The 22,214-nt window shown below is 45.2% G+C and overlaps 1 protein-coding gene across 2 annotated transcripts in view; it reads left to right on the forward strand.

Annotated features, from left to right (window-relative positions):
* Positions 1-673: 673 nt before the first annotated feature.
* Positions 674-22,214, forward strand: part of ARL6IP4 (ARF like GTPase 6 interacting protein 4) — a 39,203-nt gene continuing 17,662 nt past the window's right edge. The window contains exons 1-4 of one of the 2 annotated variants that reach the window (XM_069755757.1): positions 674-773; positions 6,608-6,802; positions 7,042-7,410; positions 7,514-7,631. In XM_069755757.1, coding sequence (XP_069611858.1) covers positions 6,631-6,802; positions 7,042-7,410; positions 7,514-7,631 — 659 coding nt within the window. In that variant the 5' untranslated portion in view covers positions 674-773; positions 6,608-6,630. Of the gene's footprint in view, positions 774-797; positions 1,073-6,607; positions 6,803-7,041; positions 7,411-7,513; positions 7,632-22,214 lie in introns of those variants that run through there. The other variant, XM_069755751.1, reaches the window with a different exon arrangement.

Raw genomic sequence — 22,214 nt, forward strand, 5'->3', positions numbered from 1 at the left:
AGGTTGTACTCAAGGGTATCTCGGTATGCACAAATAAATTTTGTGTAATGGATGCGAGAATATAAAGTTTTTTTTTGTAATATCACAAAAAGAATGACTAAAATGATCGACAAGGTTTTGAATGGAATATGTCAAAGGGGGGATTGTGAAGAGCAGAACAAAAATGATTACCTCAATGAACAAAAAAAAAAAAAAAAGAATTTGTGATAAATATTGACCTGTCCATTCAAGGACATTTTAGCTATAGTATGAAATCCTGTTTTTCTTGTCTGTGGAATTGCCTTTGTACTGTTTGTTGTGAAACTGCCGCCCACGAAACTGTTTTCTTTTCTTTTCTTTCTTTCCTGTTTTGTCTCTTTGTTTGAACATGCAAAACTTGTATAACCACTAAACCTACTGAAACCACTATATAAAGAAGGGATAGCACTTTGAAGGCAGGCGTGCTTCAGAGACTTCCCAGTGATACACTATACAAGACGTGTCTTGTGTATTATTTCTGGTGATTCACCACTTCCAAAGGCTGCTCCGACTGAGTGTGATCCCGACACTATCTATCTATCTATCTATCTATCTATCTATCTATCTATCTATCTATCTATCTATCTATCTATCGATCTCTGTGGCCTCGGAAGCCGAACAACCTGTAATATGTAACAAACGCCACATTTCTCAGGTACACTCCCACATTCACACACTCTGGAGACTTCCGGAACTATAAGCGAGGATCTACGTATCCGGGGACATTTTGAAATGTTGCACAAAGCGTCCGTCAGGTAAATAAATGCACGAAGTAACTCGTGCACACCCGCAGTAGCGTCACTGTTGTTATTGGCCCTTCCATCCAGCTGAGGGGCCCATTATTACTATGTATTGCTGCAATGTAACAAATCGCTGCCGCTGAAGAGATGAAATACTAGTGCGCATGCGCGCTGCCTGCTGTAACTGGGACACTGCAGCCGTAATGCATTGTACCGGGGATCCGTGTACGGAGCGCCCCACTCTCCGTGTCTGACTCGTACTGTGTTAGCAGCATGAAAGCCGAGGTTCTCACCTCTAGGTCCTGAGGAGGAAGGTGAGGCTGGACAGGTCCTGTGCACTGACTTCTGCAGCCATTACTGCTGTGGCTGTGAAGTGCCAGCTCCAAGTTATTACTGACGTGAATAAAACAGCCTGCCATGGTGATAATGGATTCTGCTAATCTTGTAAGGCAAGGGCCTCAGTGCATTGCCCTGGACAGCGGCTATTATAGGTCGCCTCTGAGACTTGGCTGCATTCACACTATCGAATTGTCAAACGTGGTAAGCCTGCGATGCCCGGGCAGACCGTGGGTCTACAGCATGTGGTAAGCCTGCGATGCTGGGGCAGACTGTGGGTCTACAGCATGTGGTAAGCCTGCGATGCCCGGGCAGACCGTGGGGCTACAGCATGTGGTAAGCCTGCGATGCCCGGGCAGACCGTGGGGCTACAGCATGTGGTAAGCCTGCGATGCTGGGGCAGACCGTGGGGGCTACAGCATGTGGTAAGCCTGCGATGCCAGGGCAGACCGTGGGTCTACAGCATGTGGTAAGCCTGCGATGCCGGGGCAGACCGTGGGGCTACAGCATGTGGTAAGCCTGCGATGCCCGGGCAGACCGTGGGGGCTACAGCATGTGGTAAGCCTGCGATGCCAGGCAGACCGTGGGGGCTACAGCATGTGGTACGCCTGCGATGCCCGGGCAGACCGTGGGGCTACAGCATGTGGTAAGCCTGCGATGCCAGGGCAGACCGTGGGGCTACAGCATGTGGTAAGCCTGCGATGCCGGGGCAGACCGTGGGTCTACAGCATGTGGTAAGCCTGCGATGCTGGGGCAGACTGTGGGTCTACAGCATGTGGTAAGCCTGCGATGCCCGGGCAGACCGTGGGGCTACAGCATGTGGTAAGCCTGCGATGCCGGGGCAGACCGTGGGGCTACAGCATGTGGTAAGCCTGCGATGCCGGGCAGACCGTGGGGCTACAGCATGTGGTAAGCCTGCGATGCCCGGGCAGACCGTGGGGGCTACAGCATGTGGTAAGCCTGCGATGCCCGGGCAGACCGTGGGGGCTACAGCATGTGGTAAGCCTGCGATGCCCGGGCAGACCGTGGGGGCTACAGCATGTGGTAAGCCTGCGATGCCCGGGCAGACCGTGGGGCTACAGCATGTGGTAAGCCTGCGATGCCGGGCAGACCGTGGGGCTACAGCATGTGGTAAGCCTGCGATGCCGGGGCAGACCGTGGGGCTACAGCATGTGGTAAGCCTGCGATGCCGGGGCAGACCGTGGGGCTACAGCATGTGGTAAGCCTGCGATGCCCGGGCAGACCGTGGGGGCTACAGCATGTGGTAAGCCTGCGATGCCCGGGCAGACCGTGGGGCTACAGCATGTGGTAAGCCTGCGATGCCGGGCAGACCGTGGGGGCTACAGCATGTGGTAAGCCTGCGATGCCCGGGCAGACCGTGGGGCTACAGCATGTGGTAAGCCTGCGATGCCCGGGCAGACCGTGGGGCTACAGCATGTGGTAAGCCTGCGATGCCCGGGCAGACCGTGGGGCTACAGCATGTGGTAAGCCTGCGATGCCGGGGCAGACCGTGGGGCTACAGCATGTGGTAAGCCTGCGATGCCCGGGCAGACCGTGGAGCTACAGCATGTGGTAAGCCTGCGATGCCCGGGCAGACCGTGGGGCTACAGCATGTGGTAAGCCTGCGATGCCCGGGCAGACCGTGGGGCTACAGCATGTGGTAAGCCTGCGATGCCGGGGCAGACCGTGGGGCTACAGCATGTGGTAAGCCTGCGATGCCCGGGCAGACCGTGGAGCTACAGCATGTGGTAAGCCTGCGATGCCCGGGCAGACCGTGGGGCTACAGCATGTGGTAAGCCTGCGATGCCCGGCAGACCGTGGGGCTACAGCATGTGGTAAGCCTGCGATGCCCGGGCAGACCGTGGAGCTACAGCATGTGGTAAGCCTGCGATGCCCGGGCAGACCGTGGGGCTACAGCATGTGGTAAGCCTGCGATGCCCGGCAGACCGTGGGGCTACAGCATGTGGTAAGCCTGCGATGCCCGGGCAGACCGTGGAGCTACAGCATGTGGTAAGCCTGCGATGCCCGGGCAGACCGTGGGTCTACAGCATGTGGTAAGCCTGCGATGCCCGGGCAGACCGTGGGGCTACAGCATGTGGTAAGCCTGCGATGCCCGGGCAGACCGTGGAGCTATTGCGCTGGGATTACAGGCTCATAGGTATTTGTGAGACGTGTTAGGCCGAGCATGGTTGCCATTGTATGGGCTATGATATACGGTCGTGGAAATGAACCTTTCTAGAACAGCTCATGCTTGTGTTACCTAACCATTAATGGGGGCAGCAACTTTTCTTTTTTCATTACCAATAAAGAGACTAGATACCAATTTTATATTATTTTTTTCCATATTTTTGGGGGAGGGTTGTTTAGTGGGTTCTCAGCATCTGTATCCCTAGGAGTAGCCATTATGGCATATTAAATTATCATGCCATAAATCTCTAATGGGAACTTATCACATGATTCATGGGGTGCCTGGACCACAGCAAGCAGGGAATGGAGATATCTGCATTACAAACATCTGTTTTACTCAGACGCTGAGACGTTTCCAAGAAAAACATAGCTCAAAACAGGGATAAAGTAACTAGTCCAAGAGGTATGTCCGCACCACTTGCTACCCGCCCGCTCAGACTTATTTATTATGCTTATATAGCGCCATCATATTCCAAGGCGCTATACAGACATTATCCTCACTGTCCCCATTGGGGCTCACAATCTGAATTCTCTGTCGTTATGTCTTGGAGTGTGGAAGGAAATTGGAGAACCCAGAGGAAACCCACTCAAACAAGGGGAGAACATATAAATTCCTTGCAAATGTACTTGATGGGATTTGAAACCAGGACCTCAGCGCTGCAAAGCAACAGTACTAACCACTGAGTCAGCATGTTTCCCTTATTGTCACGTCTTCCCGTATGTGTAGACTTGGGAGTAGGCAAGGATAAGCTGACCAGGGCATACATTTTGGACTAGTCGCTTGCCCCCATCCATTCTTTCACCTGTTTTTTTTTTTTCTTCTCTGAAACATCAAAACATAGATGTTTGCCATGTAGAAGCCATCCTCATGGTGCCTATAGTTTGGGCAGCATAAAACGTGACGTTCTTTTTTTAAATAAAAACTATTAACGTTTCTGCTAAATAACTACACCGCTCAAAAAAATAAAGGGAACACTAAAATTCCACATCCTAGATATCGCTGAATGAAATATTCCAGTTGTAAGTTTTTATTCATTACATAGTGGAATGTGTTGAGAACAATAAAATCTAAAAATGATCAACGTAAATCACAACTAATATCCCACGGAAGTCTGGAGTTGGAATGATGCTCAAAATGAAAGTGGAAAATGAAGTTACAGGCTGATCCAACTTCAGTGGAAATGCCTCAAGACAAGGAAATGATGCTCAGTAGTGTGTGTGGTTTCCACGTGCCTGTATGACCTCCCTACAATGCCTGGACACTCTTGATGAGGTGGCGGATGGTATCCTGAGGGATCTCCTCCCAGACCTGGGCTAAAGCATCCGCCAACTCCTGGACAGTTTGTGGTGCAACGTGACGTTGGTGGATGGTGTGTGACATGATGTCCCAGATGCGTTCAGTCGGATTCAGGTCTGGGGAATGAGCGGTCCAGTCCATAGTTTCAATGGCTTCATCTTACAGGAACTGCTGACATACTCCAGCCACATGAGGTCTGGCATTCTCCTGCATTAGGTGGAACCCAGGGCCAACCGCACCAGCATATGGTCTCACAAGGGGTCTGAGCATCTCATCTCGGTACCTAATGGCAGTCAGGCTACCTCTGGCGAGCACATGGAGGGCTGTGCGGCCCTCCAAAGAAATGCCAACCCATTACTGACCCACTGCCAAACCGGTCATGCTAAAGAATGTTGCGGGCAGCAGATCGCTCTCCACCGCATCTCCAGACTGTCACTTCTGTCACATGTGCTCAGTGTGAACCTGCTTTCATTTGTGAAGAGCACAGGGCGCCAGTGGCGAATTTGCCAATCCTGGTGTTCTGCACAGTGTTGGGCTGTGAGCACAACCCCCATCTGTGGACGTCGGGCACTCAGACCATCCTCATGGAGTCAGTTTCTAACCGTTTTTGCAGACACTTGCACATTTGTGGCCTGGAGGATGTCATTTTGCGGGGCTCTGGCAGTGCTCCTCATGTTCCTCCTTGCACAAAGGCTGAAGTAACGGTCCTGATGCTGAGTTGTTGCCCTCCTACGGCCCCCTCCATATCTCCTGGTGTACTGGCCTGTCTCCTGGTAGCGCCTCCAGCCTCTGGACACTGCACTGACAGACACAGCAAACCACCTTGCCACAGTTCGCACTGATGTGCCATCCTGGATGAGCTGCACTACCTGAGCCAGTGGGTTGTAGAGTCCGTATCATGTTACCACGAGTGTGAAAGCACAACCAACATTCAAAAGTGACCAAAACATCAGCCAGAAAGCATTGGTATTGAGATGCGGTCTGTGGTCCCCACCTGCAGTACCACTCCTTTATTGAGTGTGTTTTGATAATTGCTGATAATTTCCATCTGTTGTCTATTCCATTTGCACAACAGCATGTGAAATTGATTGTCAAACAGTGTTCCTAAGCGGCAGTTTGATTTCACAGAAGTTTGACTTACTTGGAGTTATATTCTGTTGTTTAAGCGTTCCCTTAATTTAAGCATTGTAGACTATTCTTGAACCAGATGACTAAGCAAAAGTATAAGCGTACTTGCCCCCTTTACAGCTGCAACGCTAGTGAATTGGCAGTGTCCAAATGGATAGAAATACTTGGCTTTTAGTAGCTTTCTAAGGGTGCGTGTCCACGGTCCGTAATAACGGTGCTTCGGACGGAGCGGAAAACCTGCTCCACCCAAAGTGCCGCCCCCTTCTTTAAGCGCGGTGATTCCGGATGTGTTCATTGCACACATCCGGAATCTCCGCACCCCATACATAGGGCCCTGTAATTTATCTTTCGGCGACGGAGCGTCGCTGCAAGGTAAACAGACATGCTGCGTTCTAAAAAGACGCGCCGCATGTCCATAAACACAGGGCTGCTGGATGCGTGTTCGCATAGTGGAGACGGGATTTCATAAAATACCCTCCACTATGCTGTAACATCTGGACGCTGCGGGTTGAGCGCTGCGGCTGTAGCGTTCAATCCGCAGCTAATCCGGATGTAATCCTGAACGTGGACACATACTCTCCGGATGAAATTTAAATAATTATTTTGAACAGACAAGCCTCTTTAATTATTTTATGGTATTTTGCAAAGTAATATAAAAAATAAACTTTTATTACCCATAATCATTTTAAGGCTTTGCAGGATATTCCTAGTATATAATGCATTTCAAGGAACAACTGTTAAGCAAATTAAAATGAATATAATAGAGCACACTAGATCTGCAGTTTATCACATTTTCTGGTCACTGACATTTTAATGGCTATAAATGGATTAGTTTGATGTGCAACTGCTGCCATTTTATGGTTGCATGGCAGTTTGATAACAGATTACATTTACTTTACAGTAATCCTTTCCAAAGGAGCCACCATGGACAAAGTTGATAAAAAAAGGAAACATCGCAGTAGAAGTCGTTCAGAGTCTCATCATAAATCTCTGAAAAAGAAATCTACTTCTCGCCATAGAGAGAGCAGCAGCAGTACTTCACCTCCACGGAAGAGCTCTTCTCATGCCAAGTATCATGCTGATACCTCTAGGAAAGGTTAGTAATGAAGTCAGTTAGGGCACAACTTGGGCACAGTCCTTATCACAGTCCTGTGCTGGACAGAAATATATTGCCCCTTACCCTCCTCAATACCAGTCAATTCTTTATTAGTGAGTGTAGAGCGTGTGGCCCTTAGAAGCACAGGTGGTCTCCGGTATATGGGCACAGTGAACCAGATAGCCAAGACTCTTACTTTCCTTAACATTTGACTCCTAAAATGTTATTTTTTATTTCAGAGAAAGGAAAGCGAAGAAAGAGGAAAGTGAGCACTTCTTCGTCTTCATCATCATCATCATCTCCGTCAAAGAAGAGGAAAAGAAGAAAACGGAAGGCTAGTACATCCTCTTCCTGTAGCTCATCATCATCCTCATCATCAAGCTGTTTAGATGAATCAACAGACTGCTGTGGAAACGGGAGTCAGAAGAAAAAGAAAAGAGATAAAAAGGTAAAAAAGAAGAAAAAGGCGAAAAAGAAAAGTAAAAAACATAGCAAGAAAGATATGGTCAAAGTGAAATGCCAGGGAACCCCAGACAGGAATGAAGAATTCCATCCTGGACCATCTCTGGATCTTTGGCAGAAGGAGTCTATGGAAAGCACTGGTCCAGGTAAAGAGGCTATAATTCTGGACTCTGGAAACCAAACGAGCATTTAAGATTGTTTCAATGTTGTTAATAGATTCATTCACCAAATTTTTTGTTTGTTCATAAGTTTTGACAGATGAACAAAAATCTCGTATTCAAGCAATGAAACCAATGACCAAGGAAGAGTGGGATGCTCGGCAAAGTGTTATCCGCAGAGTTGTGGATCCAGAAACTGGTAGAACGAGGTGACCATTATGCTTAATAGAAATTTCACATGCCCGTTGATTTGTTTGCAAAAATGTCACTATTTTGTGAGCAGAGCCAAACCTGTTTGAAGCTAGTAAAATAATAGTAGTATACTACAGGCAGAAAGCTACATTTAGCACCTTATTGCTGACTGCTGTATGTAGTTCTCTGCATCGGTGTCTGCTAACAAACATGGATACAAGAGGAGCACATGGCACTATTATTAAATGTCAGCAGCTGTGTGCTTCCTGCCCTGCAAGAGCAGTCTCTGTTTGCTTATGCAGTAAAGGTACCGTCACACATAACGATATCGTTGCTTTTTGTGACATAGTAACATAGTAACATAGTTAGTAAGGCCGAAAAAAGACATTTGTCCATCCAGTTCAGCCTATATTCCATCATAATAAATACCCAGATCTACGTCCTTCTACAGAACCTAATAATTGTATGATACAATATTGTTCTGCTCCAGGAAGACATCCAGGCCTCTCTTGAACCCCTCGACTGAGTTCGCCATCACCACCTCCTCAGGCAAGCAATTCCAGATTCTCACTGCCCTAACAGTAAAGAATCCTCTTCTATGTTGGTGGAAAAACCTTCTCTCCTCCAGACGCAAAGAATGCCCCCTTGTGCCCGTCACCTTCCTTGGTATAAACAGATCCTCAGCGAGATATTTGTATTGTCCCCTTATATACTTATACATGGTTATTAGATCGCCCCTCAGTCGTCTTTTTTCTAGACTAAATAATCCTAATTTCGCTAATCTATCTGGGTATTGTAGTTCTCCCATCCCCTTTATTAATTTTGTTGCCCTCCTTTGTACTCTCTCTAGTTCCATTATATCCTTCCTGAGCACCGGTGCCCAAAACTGGACACAGTACTCCATGTGCGGTCTAACTAGGGATTTGTACAGAGGCAGTATAATGCTCTCATCATGTGTATCCAGACCTCTTTTAATGCACCCCATGATCCTGTTTGCCTTGGCAGCTGCTGCCTGGCACTGGCTGCTCCAGGTAAGTTTATCATTAACTAGGATCCCCAAGTCCTTCTCCCTGTCAGATTTACCCAGTGGTTTCCCGTTCAGTGTGTAATGGTGATATTGATTCCCTCTTCCCATGTGTATAACCTTACATTTATCATTGTTAAACCTCATCTGCCACCTTTCAGCCCAAGTTTCCAACTTATCCAGATCCATCTGTAGCAGAATACTATCTTCTCTTGTATTAACTGCTTTACATAGTTTTGTATCATCTGCAAATATCGATATTTTACTGTGTAAACCTTCTACCAGATCATTAATGAATATGTTGAAGAGAACAGGTCCCAATACTGACCCCTGCGGTACCCCACTGGTCACAGCGACCCAGTTAGAGACTATACCATTTATAACCACCCTCTGCTTTCTATCACTAAGCCAGTTACTAACCCATTTACACACATTTTCCCCCAGACCAAGCATTCTCATTTTGTGTACCAACCTCTGGTGCGGCACGGTATCAAACGCTTTGGAAAAATCGAGATATACCACGTCCAATGACTCACCGTGGTCCAGTCTATAGCTTACCTCTTCATAAAAACTGATTAGATTGGTTTGACAGGAGCGATTTCTCATAAACCCATGCTGATATGGAGTTAAACAGTTATTCTCATTGAGATAATCCAGAATAACATCCCTCAGAAACCCTTCAAATATTTTACCAACAATAGAGGTTAGACTTACTGGCCTATAATTTCCAGGTTCACTTTTAGAGCCCTTTTTGAATATTGGCACCACATTTGCTATGCGCCAATCCTGCGGAACAGACCCTGTCTCTATAGAGTCCCTAAAAATAAGAAATAATGGTTTATCTATTACATTACTTAGTTCTCTTAGTACTCGTGGGTGTATGCCATCCGGACCCGGAGATTTATCTATTTTAATCTTATTTAGCCGGTTTCGCACCTCTTCTTGGGTTAGATTGGTGACCCTTAATATAGGGTTTTCATTGTTTCTTGGGATTTCACCTAGCATTTCATTTTCCACCGTGAATACCGTGGAGAAGAAGGTGTTTAATATGTTAGCTTTTTCCTCGTCATCTACAACCATTCTTTCCTCACTATTTTTTAAGGGGCCTACATTTTCAGTTTTTATTCTTTTACTATTGATATAGTTGAAGAACAGTTTGGGATTAGTTTTACTCTCCTTAGCAATGTGCTTCTCTGTTTCCTTTTTGGCAGCTTTAATTAGTTTTTTAGATAAAGTATTTTTCTCCCTATAGTTTTTTAGAGCTTCAATGGTGCCATCCTGCTTTAGTAGTGCAAATGCTTTCTTTTTACTGTTAATTGCCTGTCTTACTTCTTTGTTTAGCCACATTGGGTTTTTCCTATTTCTAGTCCTTTTATTCCCACAAGGTATAAACCGCTTACACTGCCTATTTAGGATGTTTTTAAACATTTCCCATTTATTATCTGTATTCTCATTTCTGAGGATATTGTCCCAGTCTACCAGATTAAGGGCATCTCTAAGCTGTTCAAACTTTGCCTTCCTAAAGTTCAATGTTTTTGTGACTCCCTGACAAGTCCCCCTAGTGAAAGACAGGTGAAACTGCACAATATTGTGGTCGCTATTTCCTAAATGCCCAACCACCTGCAGATTTGTTATTCTGTCAGGTCTATTAGATAGTATTAGGTCTAAAAGTGCTGCTCCTCTGGTTGGATTCTGCACCAATTGTGAAAGATAATTTTTCTTGGTTATTAGCAGAAACCTGTTGCCTTTATGGGTTTCACAGGTTTCTGTTTCCCAGTTAATATCCGGGTAGTTAAAGTCCCCCATAACCAGGACCTCATTATGGGTTGCAGCTTCATCTATCTGCTTTAGAAGTAGACTTTCCATGCTACATAGCAATGTTATCGTTAACGAAATCATTATGTGTGACGGCGACCAACGATCAGGCCCCTGCTGGGAGATCGGGAAAGTCCAGGACTTTATTTCGTCGCTGGATCTCCCGCTGACATCGCTGAATCGGCGTGTGTGACGCCGATTCAGCGATGTCTTCACTGGTAACCAGGGTAAACATCGGGTTACTAAGCGCAGGGCCGCGCTTAGTAACCCGATGTTTACCCTGGTTACCAATGTAAAAGTAAAAAAAAAAACACTACATACTTACATTCCTGTCACGTTCCTCAGCGTCAGCTTCCCTGCATCCCCCAGTGTCAGCGCCGGCCGGCCGTAAAGCAAAGCACAGCGGTGACGTCACCGCTCTGCTTTCCGGCAAGCGCGCTTACACAGTGCAGGGAAGCTGACGCTGGGGGACGCGACAGGAATGTAAGTATGTAGTGTTTTTTTTTTTTTTACTTTTACAATGGTAACCAGGGTAAACATCGGGTTACTAAGCGCGGCCCTGCGCTTAGTAACCCGATGTTTACCCTGGTTACCCGGGGACTTCGGGATCGTTGGTTGCTGGAGAGCTGTCTGTGTGACAGCTCTCCAGCGACCAAACAGCGACGCTGCAGCGATCGGCATCGTTGTCTAGATCGCTGCAGCGTCGCTTAATGTGACGGTACCTTAAGACCTGGATGCTGTCAATGACCAAATCCTGCTTTGTGCATTCAGGTGAAAAAAGAAAAACATAGTTGCCTGGGCATTTTCTAATCTCCATGGATGCTGCATTTTGTCCAGCTCTGTGGTAAACCATATAGTTAGGTCCAGAAATATTTGGACAGTGACACAAGTTTTGTCATTTTATCTGTTTACCAAAACATATTAAAGATGGTTATGTAATCAATATAAACAGACTCTCCGCTTCAATTTGAGGGTAGTCACATCCTAATATATCTTTAATATGTAGCTGCCTCTTTTTAAGGGGGACCACAAGTAATTGGACAATGATCTCATAAGCTCTTTCATGGGCTATTCCTTTGATAATCTATTATGAATTAAGCAGAGAAAAGGTCTGGAGCTGATTCCAGGAGTGGCATTTACATTTGGAAGCTGTTACTGTGAACCCACAACAGGCAGAAAAAGGAGCTCTCAATGCAAGGGAAAAGACCATTTTTAGGCTGAAATTAATTTAAAAAAACATCAGACAACAGAAATCTTAGGAATGGCACATTTTGCAAGAAAAAGAGCGCACTGGCAACTCAAAAAGCCTGGACATTCACAGAAGACAACAGTGGTAGATGATCGCAGAATCCTTTTCATGCTGAAGAAAACCCCCTTCACAACATCCACCCAAGTGAAGAACACATCTTCATAAAGTAGGTGTTTCAGTATCTGAGGCTACATTCCCACGATGAGCTTTTGGTGCATTTTTAATAGTGCAGAATTTCTGCACCTATTTAGTTTACTTGCGTTTTTTCACATGCGTGTTTATCGTGGTTTTTGTCTCTGGTGTGTCATGCTTTAAATAAAGCTGCTTTGTTTTTGATACTTCTTGGTTTTTTTGCTTTAACATTTATTTCTGTACTTAGCTGTGGATTACATTCATTTTGAAAGCATTTCTAGAAGTGAAATGCACTAAAATGCATGTACACTCAAATTCGGACTTGCATCATTTTTGGCCAAAACTAGTGACCACACATAAATACTATAATGTTTATCTGACAAATAATATAATAATCACGTTATTAATAATATTATAACACTGCTAATTATTTTGTAAAAAGGGAAAAATCCAATCCCATAACAGTATACACTGACATCAGTCTATAGAGGTAGATAATAAATTGAGGACTATGTAGTCCAATGTAACCAAATGGGTATAAAGATTGAAAAGCAGAAATAGCCTATTATCAATTACCATCATCTATGTTCATAAACACGGTATATCTCTATTATAATAAAATTCTCAATACATAAACAAATGGCACGCTAACAGAAATGAGGAATAGTGATGAGCGAGTGTACTCGTTGCTCGGGTTTTCCTGAGCACGCTCGGGTGATCTCCGAGTATTTGTCAGTGTTCGGAGATTTAGTTTTCATCGCCTCAGCTGAATGATTTACAGCTACTAGCCAGCCTGAGTACATGTGGGGTTTGCCTGGTTGCTAGTGCTATTTAACCCCTTCCCGACCTTTGACGCCACGTAGGCGTCATGAAAGTCGGTGCCAATCCGACCCATGACGCCTATGCGGCGTCATGGAAAGATCGCGTCCCTGCAGACCGGGTGAAAGGGTTAACTCCCATTTCACCCGATCTGCAGGGACAGGGGGAGTGGTAGTTTAGCCCAGGGGGGGTGGCTTCACCCCCTCGTGGCTACGATCGCTCTGATTGGCTGTTGAAAGTGAAACTGCCAATCAGAGCGATTTGTAATATTTCACCCATTATAACGGGTGAAATATTACAATCCAGCCATGGCCGATGCTGCAATATCATCGGCCATGGCTGGAAATACTAGTGTGCCCCCACCCCACCCCTCCGATCGCCCCCCCACCCCCCCGATCTGGCCGGTACACTGCTCCGGCTCCCCTCCGTCCAGTGCTCCGCTCCCCCCCGTGCTCGTGTCCGCTCCCCCCGTGCTCCAATCACCCCCCCGTGCTCCAATCACCCCCCCTGCACTCCGATCCACCCCCCCGTGCTCCATTCCAGCCCCCCCGTGCTCCGTTCCACGCCCCCCGCGCTCCGTTCCACCCCTCCCGCGCTCCGATTCCCCCCCCCCGTGCTCCGATCCCCCCCCCGTGGTCCCCCCCCCACCCTATCATACTTACCGATCCAGCCGTGGTCCCGTCCGTCTTCTCCCGGGCGCCGCCATCTTCCAAAATGGCGGGCGCATGCGCAGTGCGCCCGCCGAATCTGCCGGCCGGCAGATTCGTTCCAAAGTGCATTTTGATCACTGAGATAGATTATATCTCAGTGATCAAAATAAAAAAAATAATAAATGACCCCCCCCCTTTGTCACCCCCATAGGTAGGGACAATAAAAAAATAAAGAAATTTTTTTTTTCCACTAATGTTAGAATAGGGTTAGGGTTAGGGGTAGGGTTAGGGGTAGGGTTAGGGGTAGGGCTAGGGTTAGGGTTAGGGGTAGGGTTAGGGGTAGGGTTAGGGCTAGGGTTAGGGTTAGGGGTAGGGGTAGGGTTAGGGGTAGGGTTAGGGGTAGGGTTAGGGTTAGGAATGTGCACACGTATTCTGGTCCTCTGCGGATTTTTCCGCTGCGGATTTGATAAATCCGCAGTGCTAAACCGCTGCGGATTTATGGCGGATTTACCGCGTTTTTTTCTGCGCATTTCACTGCGGTTTTACAATTGCGATTTTCTATTGGAGCAGTTGTAAAACCGCTGCGGAATCCGCACAAAGAAGTGACATGCTGCGGAATGTAAACCGCTGCGTTTCCGTGCAGTTTTTCCGCAGCATGTGTACAGCGATTTTTGTTTCCCATAGGTTTACATTGAACTATAAACTCATGGGAAACTGCTGCGGATCCGCAGCGTTTTCCGCAGCGTGTGCACATACCTTTAGAATTAGGCTATGTGCACACGGTGCGGATTTGGCTGCGGATTCGCAGCAGAGTTCCATCAGGTTTACAGTACCATGTAAACATATGAAAAACCAAATCCGCTGTGCCCATGGTGCGGAAAATACCGCGCGGGAACGCTGCGTTGTATTTTCCGCAGCATGTCAATTCTTTGTGCGGATTCCGCAGCGTTTTACACCTGTTCCTCAATAGGAATCCGCAGGTGAAATCCGCACAAAAAACACTGGAAATCCGCGGAAAATCCGCAGGTAAAACACAGTGCCTTTTACCCGCAGATTTTTCAAAAATGGTGCGGAAATATCTCACACGAATCCGCAACGTGGGCACATAGCCTTAGGGTTAGGGTTGGAATTAGGGTTGTGGTTAGGGTTAGGGGTGTGTTGGGGTTAGGGTTGTGGTTAGGGGTGTGTTGGGGCTAGGGTTGTGATTAGGTTTATGGCTACAGTTGGGATTAGGGTTAGGGGTGTGTTGGGGTTAGTGTTGGAGGTAGAATTGAGGGGTTACCACTGTTTAGGCACATCAGGGGTCTCCAAACGCAACATGGCGCCACCATTGATTCCAGCCAATCTCGTATTCAAAAAGTCAAATGGTGCTCCCTCACTTCCGAGCCCTGACGTGTGCCCAAACAGTGGTTTACCCCCACATATGGGGTACCAGCATACTCAGGACAAACTGCGCAACAATTACTGGGGTCCAATTTCTCCTGTTACCCTTGTGAATCTAAAAAAATGCTTGCTAAAACATAATTTTTGAGGAAAGAAAAATGATTTTTTATTTTCACGGCTCTGCGTTGTAAACGTCTGTGAAGCACTTGGGGGTTCAAAGTGCTCACCACATATCTAGATAAGTTCCTTGGGGGGTCTAGTTTCTAAAATGGGGTCACTTGTGGGGGGTTTCTACTGTTTAGGCACACCAGGGGCTCTGCAAACGCAACGTGACACCCGCAGACCATTCCATCAAAGTCTGCATTTCAAAAGTCACTACTTCCCTTCTGAACCCCGACGTGTGCCCAAACAGTGGTTTACCCCCACATATGGGGTATCAGCGTACTCAGGAGAAACTGGACAACAACTTTTGGGGTCCAATTTCTCCTGTAACCCTTGGGAAAATAAAAAATTCTGGGCTAAATAATTATTTTTGAGGAAAGAAAACGTATTTATTATTTTCACGGCTCTGCATTATAAACTTCTATGAAGCACTTGGGGGTTCAAAGTGCTCACCACACATCTAGATAAGTTCCTTTCAGGGTCTAGTTTCCAAAATGGGGTCACTTGTGGGGGGTTTCTACTGTTTAGGCACATCAGGGGCTCTGCAAACGCAACGTGACGCCCGCAGAGCATTCCATCAAAGTCTGCATTTCAAAACGTCACTACTTCAATTCCAAGCCCCGGCATGTGCCCAAACAGTAGTTTACCCCCACATATGGGGTATCGCCGTACTCAGGAGAAACTGGACAACAAATATTGGGGTCAAATTTCTCCTGTTACCCTTGGGAAAATTAAAAAATTCTGGGCTAAATAATTATTTTTGAGGAAAGAAAACGTATTTATTATTTTCACGGCTCTGCATTATAAACTTCTATGAAGCACTTGGGGGTTCAAAGTGCTCACCACACATCTAGATAAGTTCCTTTGGGGGTCTAGTTTCCAAAATGGGGTCACTTGTGGGGGGTTTCTACTGTTAAGCCACATCAGGGGCTCTGCAAACGCAACGTGACGCCCACAGAGCATTCCATCAAAGTCTGCATTTCAAAACGTCACTACTTCACTTCCGAGCCCCGGCATGTGCCCAAACAGTGATTTACCCCCACATATGGGGTATCAGCGTACTCAGGAGAAACTGGACAACAACTTTTGGGGTCAAATTTCTCCTGTTACCCTTGGGAAAATAAAAAATTGCAGGCTAAAAGATCATTTTTGAGAAAATAATTTTTTTTTTTATTTTCATGGCTCTGCGTTATAAACTTCTGTGAAGCACTTGGGGGTTCAAAGTCCTCACCACACATCTAGATTAGTTCCTTTGGGGGTCTAGTTTCTAAAATGGTGTCATTTCTGGGGGATCTCCAATGTTTAGGCACACAGGGGCTCTCCAAACGTGACATGGTGTCCGCTAATGATTGGAGCTAATTTTCCATTTAAAAAGCCAAATGGCGTGCCATCCCTTCCGAGCCCTGCCGTGCGCCCAAACAGTGGTTTACCCCCACATATGGGGTATCAGCGTACTCAGGACAAACTGGACAACAATATTTGGGGTCCAATTTCTCCTATTATCCTTGGCAAAATAGGAAATTCCAGGCTAAAAAATCATTTTTGAGGAAAGAAAAATTATTTTTTATTTTCATGGCTCTGCGTTATAAACTTCTGTGAAGCACCTGGGGGTTTAAAGTGCTCAATATGCATCTAGATAAGTTCCCTGGGGGGTCTAGTTTCCAAAATGGGGTCACTTGTGCGGGAGCTCCAATGTTTAGGCACACAGGGGCTCTCCAAACACGACATGGTGTCCGCTAACAATTGGAGCTAATTTTCCATTCAAAAAGTCAAATGGCGCGCCTTCTCTTCCGAGCCCTGCCGAGTGCCCAAACAGTGGTTTACCCCCACATATGAGGTATCGGCGTACTCGGGAGAAATTGCCCAACAAATTTTATGATCCATTTTATCCTACTGCCCATGTGAAAATGAAAAAATTGAGGCGAAAATAATTTTTTTGTGAAAAAAAATTACTTTTTCATTTTTACAGATCAATTTGTGAAGCACCTGAGGGTTTAAAGTGCTCACTAGGCATCTAAATTAGTTCCTTGGGGGGTCTAGTTTCCAAAATGGGGTCACTTGTGGGGGAGCGCCAATGTTTAGGCACACAGGAGCTATCCAAACGCCACATGGTGTCCGCTAACGATGGAAATAATTTTTCATTCAAAAAGTCAAATGGCGCTCCTTCCCTTCCGAGCCTTACCATGTGCCCAAACAGTGGTTTACCTCCACATGTGAGGTATTGGTGTACTCAGGAGAAATTGCCCAACACATTTTAGGATCCATTTTATCCTGTTGCCCATGTGAAAATGAAAAAATTGAGGCTAAAAGAATTTTTTTGTGAAAAAAAAGTACTTTTTCATTTTTACGGATCAATTTGTGAAGCACCTGGGGGTTCAAAGTGCTCACTATGCATCTAGATAAGTTCCTTGGGGCGTCTAGTTTCCAAAATGGGGTCACTTGTGGGGGAGCTCCAATTTTTAGGCACACGGGGGCTCTCCAAACGTGACATGGTGTCCGCTAAAGAGTGGAGCCAATTTTTGATTCAAAAAGTCAAATGGCGCTCCTTCCCTTCCAAGCCCTGCCGTGCGCCAAAACAGTGGTTTACCCCCACATATGAGGTATCAGCGTACTCAGGACAAATTGGACAACAACTTTCGTGGTTCAGTTTCTCCTTTTACCATTGGGAAAATAAAAAAATTGTTGCTAAAAGATAATTTTTGTGACTAAAAAGTTAAATGTTCATTTTTTCCTTCCATGTTGCTTCTGCTGCTGTGAAGCACCTGAAGGGTTAATAAACTTCTTGAATGTGGTTTTGAGTACCTTGAGGGGTGCAGTTTTTAGAATGGTGTCACTTTTGGGTATTTTCAGCCAAATAGACCCCTCAAACTGACTTCAAATGTGACGTGGTCCCTAAAAAAAAATGGTTTTGTAAATTTCGTTGTAAAAATGACAAATCGCTGGTCGAATTTTAACCCTTATAACTTCCTAACAAAAAAAAATTTTGTTTCCAAAATTGTGCTGATGTAAAGTAAACATGTGGGAAATGTTATTTATTAACTATTTTGTGTCACATATCTCTCTGGTTTAACAGAATAAAAATTCAAAATGTGAAAATTGCGAAATTTTCAAAATTTTCACCAAATTTCCGTGTTTATCACAAATAAATGCAGAATTTATTGACCTAAATTTACCACTAACATGAAGCCCAATATGTCACGAAAAAACAATCTCAGAACCGCTAGGATCCGTTGAAGCGTTCCTGAGTTATTACCTCATAAAGGGACACTGGTCAGAATTGCAAAAAACGGCAAGGTCTTTAAGGTCAAAATAGGCTGGGTCTTGAAGGGGTTAATCTTTGATACGGACACCACTGGATGAACTAAACAGCATGTGTATTTTTTGGTGCAGATTTTCCATATCTAATGTATGTTTATGGGGCAAATATGCATGAAAAACTCAGGTACACGCAATCGAAATTTACATTCTGCGGATTAGAAAAATGCACTGCAGGTGAGTTTACGCAGTGTTCAAAAGAACTACAACGTGCATGGGATTTCTATAAATCCTATCCACTTTGCTTGAACCGTAAGACGCTGCGTTTTTGACACATCAAAAACACATTAAAAGTTCAGTGTGGGAATGTAGCCTAAGTCTACCATAAAGAGAAGACTTAATGTGATCAAATACAGAGGGTTCACCACAAGGTGCAAACCATTAATCAGCCTGAGGCTATGTGCACACATTCAGGATTTCTTGCAGAAATTTCCTGTGCAAAACCGGACATTTTCTGCAAGAAATCCGCATGCGTTTTTGGTGCGTTTTTTTTTTTTGTGGATTTTTCCAGAGGTTCCCAATGCAATAATATAGTGGGAAATCTGCAAAAAATCCGCAAAATTAATGAACATGCAGAAAAAAACTCATCATGTGCAGAAAAATTGCGGAATGCATTCTAAATGATGGGATGCATAATGTATGCGTTTTTTTCGTGTTTTTATTGCGAAAAAAACCGCAAAAAATCTGCAATGTGTGCACACAGCCTTAAAAATAGACCAGATTAGACATTGCAAAACACATCTTGAAAATAATTCTTTGGACAGCTGAAACTAAGATCAACCTGTACCAGAATGATGGGGAAGAAGAAAGTATGGAGAAGACTTGTAACTATGGATGAGCAGACCCTTGAAAGTTCAGAACTGTACCCGAACTTGAATCTGAACACAAACTCCATTGAAAAAAATGGGGACCACAACTTTGGAGCTTGAAAATGCGCTCTCTCTTTCTCTCACTCGTTCTCTCGCTCATTCTTTCGTGTTCTCTCACTCTCTTTCGTGTTCTTTCGCTCATTCTCTCATGTTCTCTCGCTCGTTCTGTCTCACTCGCTCGTTCTCTCGTACGAACCCAGAACATTTAAGTTTGAGTTTGGTCATCTCTTCTCATGATCCAAAGCGCACCACTTCCTCTGTAAAGCATGGTAGAGGCAGTGTGATGGCATGGGCATGCATGGCTTCCCATTGCTCTAGGTCATTAGTGTTTATTGATTATGTCATTAAAGACAGAAGCAGCCGTATGAATTCTGAAGTTTACAAGGTGATACATTCTGCTCAGATTCACCCAAATGCAGCATTGTTGGTTGGAAAAAACTCACAATACAGATGGACAATAACCCAAAACATACTGCGAAAGAAACCTAGGCGATTTTTAAGGCAAAGTGGTGGAATCTTCTGCAATGGCCGAGTCAATTGACAGATCTCAACTCCATTGAGCAGCATTTCACATTCTTAAGACAAAACTTAAGGCAGAAAGACCAACAAACAAGGAACAACTGAAGTTATATGCAGGAAAGACCTTTTAAAGCATCACAAGAGAGGAAAACCAGAGTTTGATTATGTCAATGGCTTTAAGGCTTCAGGTAAGTCGTTGCCTGCAAAGATTTCTCTAGTATTAAAAATGAAACATTTTCTTTTATGGTAAAGGTAAATTACTTTTGAGCCCCTGGAATGAGGAGGCTTTGTAGAAAAATGGTTTCAATTCCTAAACATTTCACCGGATTTTTTGTTCAACCCCTTTAGTTAAACCGGACACATTACACTTCAATTCTATCATTTTAAATAACAAATAGTGGCATGCAGAGCCCAAATCACGTGGATTTGGTCACTGTCCAAATATTTCTGGATCTAACTTGTACATATTGTCTAGCACTCTAGAAAGCTATAGTGGTGAGATCACTAAAGGTACCGTTACACTAAACGACTTACCAACGATCACGACCAGCGATACGACCTGGCCGTGATCGTTGGTAAATCCTTGTGTGGTCGCTGGGGAGCTGTCACACAGACAGCTCTCTCCATCGATCAGGGGAAAGACTTCGACATCGTTGAAACTGTCTTCAACGATGCCGAAGTCCCCGGGTAACCCTGGGTAAACATCGGGTTACTAAGCGCAGGGCCGCGCTTAGTAACCCGATATTTACCCTGGTTACCATTGTAAAAGTAAAAAAAAAAAAAACAGTATATACTTACATTCCGATGTCTGTCACGTCCCCCGCCGTCAGCTTCCCGCACTGACTGTGTCAGCGCCGGCCGTAAAGCAGAGCACAGCGGTGACGTCACCGCTGTGCTCTGCTTTACGGCCGGCGCGCTGACAGTCAGTGCAGGGAAGCTGACGGCGGGGGACGTGATAGACATCGGAATGTAAGTATATACTTTTTTTTTTGTTTTTTTTTTTAACTTTTACAATGGTAACCAGGGTAAATATCGGGTTACTAAGCGTGGCCCTGCACTTAGTAACCTAATATTTACCCTAGTTACAAGTGAACACATCGCTGGATCGGCGTCACACACGCCGATTCAGCGATGACAGCGGGTGATCAGCGACCAAAAAAAGGTCCTGATCATTCCCCAGCGACCAACGATCTCCCAGCAGGGGCCTGATCGTTGGTCGCTGTCACACATAACGAGGTCGTTAGCGGGATCGTTGCTACGTCACAAAAAGCGTGACGTTGCAACGATATCGTTAACGAAATCGTTATGTGTGAAGGTACCTTAAGGTTGGCCCTTGAACAATAGATAAAGGTTGAGCAATTTTGCCTGTCGGCAAACGTATTTTTTATTAACCCCCTCCCTCTTCCCTTGACAAAGCCATGGGAGGGCCTGTTTACACAGAATAGAATATTTAATCTAGTTATCAATTTATTTGTACAGGGAGATTTACATGGAATCATGGTCCCAATAGCAAAAGTCCTACTTGGACTCTCCCCCCAAATAATATTTGACAGAGTCATAGCACATAGGTGCAATCACAGAAGGGAGCACGTACCTGCCAACTTTTTTTTCTGAACCCAAACCATTTTTACTTAACACAGAAACCAATCTTACAGACTGTTTGATACAGAAAATATGACATGTAATAAAATATCACATCTCCAGGATTTCAAAACTTGCCCTCCTTTCCCTTCTGATTTTGCATAAGACTATCAACCCGCCTTGAAATACAAATACCAAAAGCATCATGGACTGCCCAACCCATAAACTACCTTCTGTCTGGCCTATTTTGCTATTATTAAAGAAGAAACAAATTAAATATTATGTCTCTGGCCAACTCATCCTTGAGCTTTTAATCCAATCCTCTCACTGTTTCCCAAATTAAGCTGTGGCCCCCCTTATTATATCGACGTGTTTTTCCATTAGAATAACACTGTTTAAACCTCCCACTACCTCTTCTATTAAGGGAACATTATTTGCCAACCAGTGCCTAACTATAATCTTTCTAGTTTGATATAGAATTTTAGCTATTGCCAATTGTATAGGAGGCGATCCTCTAACCTCCTCCACATAACCTAGCATGCATACCTTGGGAGCTAAAACTTCTGAGATCAGCTTACCAACATGTTCTCACAGCCCAGCTAGATCGGTACAGGACCAGAACGTATGGACTAAATCTACCCCTTCCTAAGCACACCATAGACCCCAATCCTCTGCCCTAATGCCCATTCTAAATAGCATTCTAGGAGTTCTATAGGTTGTATGTATAAGAAGTAATTGAGATCTTCTTGGGGTCGTAATAATAATAATAATAATAATCTTTATTTTTATATAGCGCTAACATATTCCGCAGCGCTTTACAGTTTTGCACACATTATCATCACTGTCCCCGATGGGGCTCACAATCTAGAATCCCTATCAGTATGTCTTTGGAATGTGGGAGGAAACCGGAGTGCCCGGAGGAAACCCACGCAAACACGGAGAGAACATACAAACTCTTTGCAGATGTTGTCCTGGGTGGGATTAGAACCCAGGACCCCAGCGCTGCAAGGCTGCTGTGCTAACCACTGCGCCACCGTGCTGCCCAATTATTAATTAGTATTAATAGATACCTTTCCTGGTGA

Source organism: Ranitomeya imitator, chromosome 1 (assembly GCF_032444005.1).
Source record: "Ranitomeya imitator isolate aRanImi1 chromosome 1, aRanImi1.pri, whole genome shotgun sequence".
Taxonomy (NCBI): Eukaryota; Metazoa; Chordata; class Amphibia; order Anura; family Dendrobatidae; genus Ranitomeya; species Ranitomeya imitator.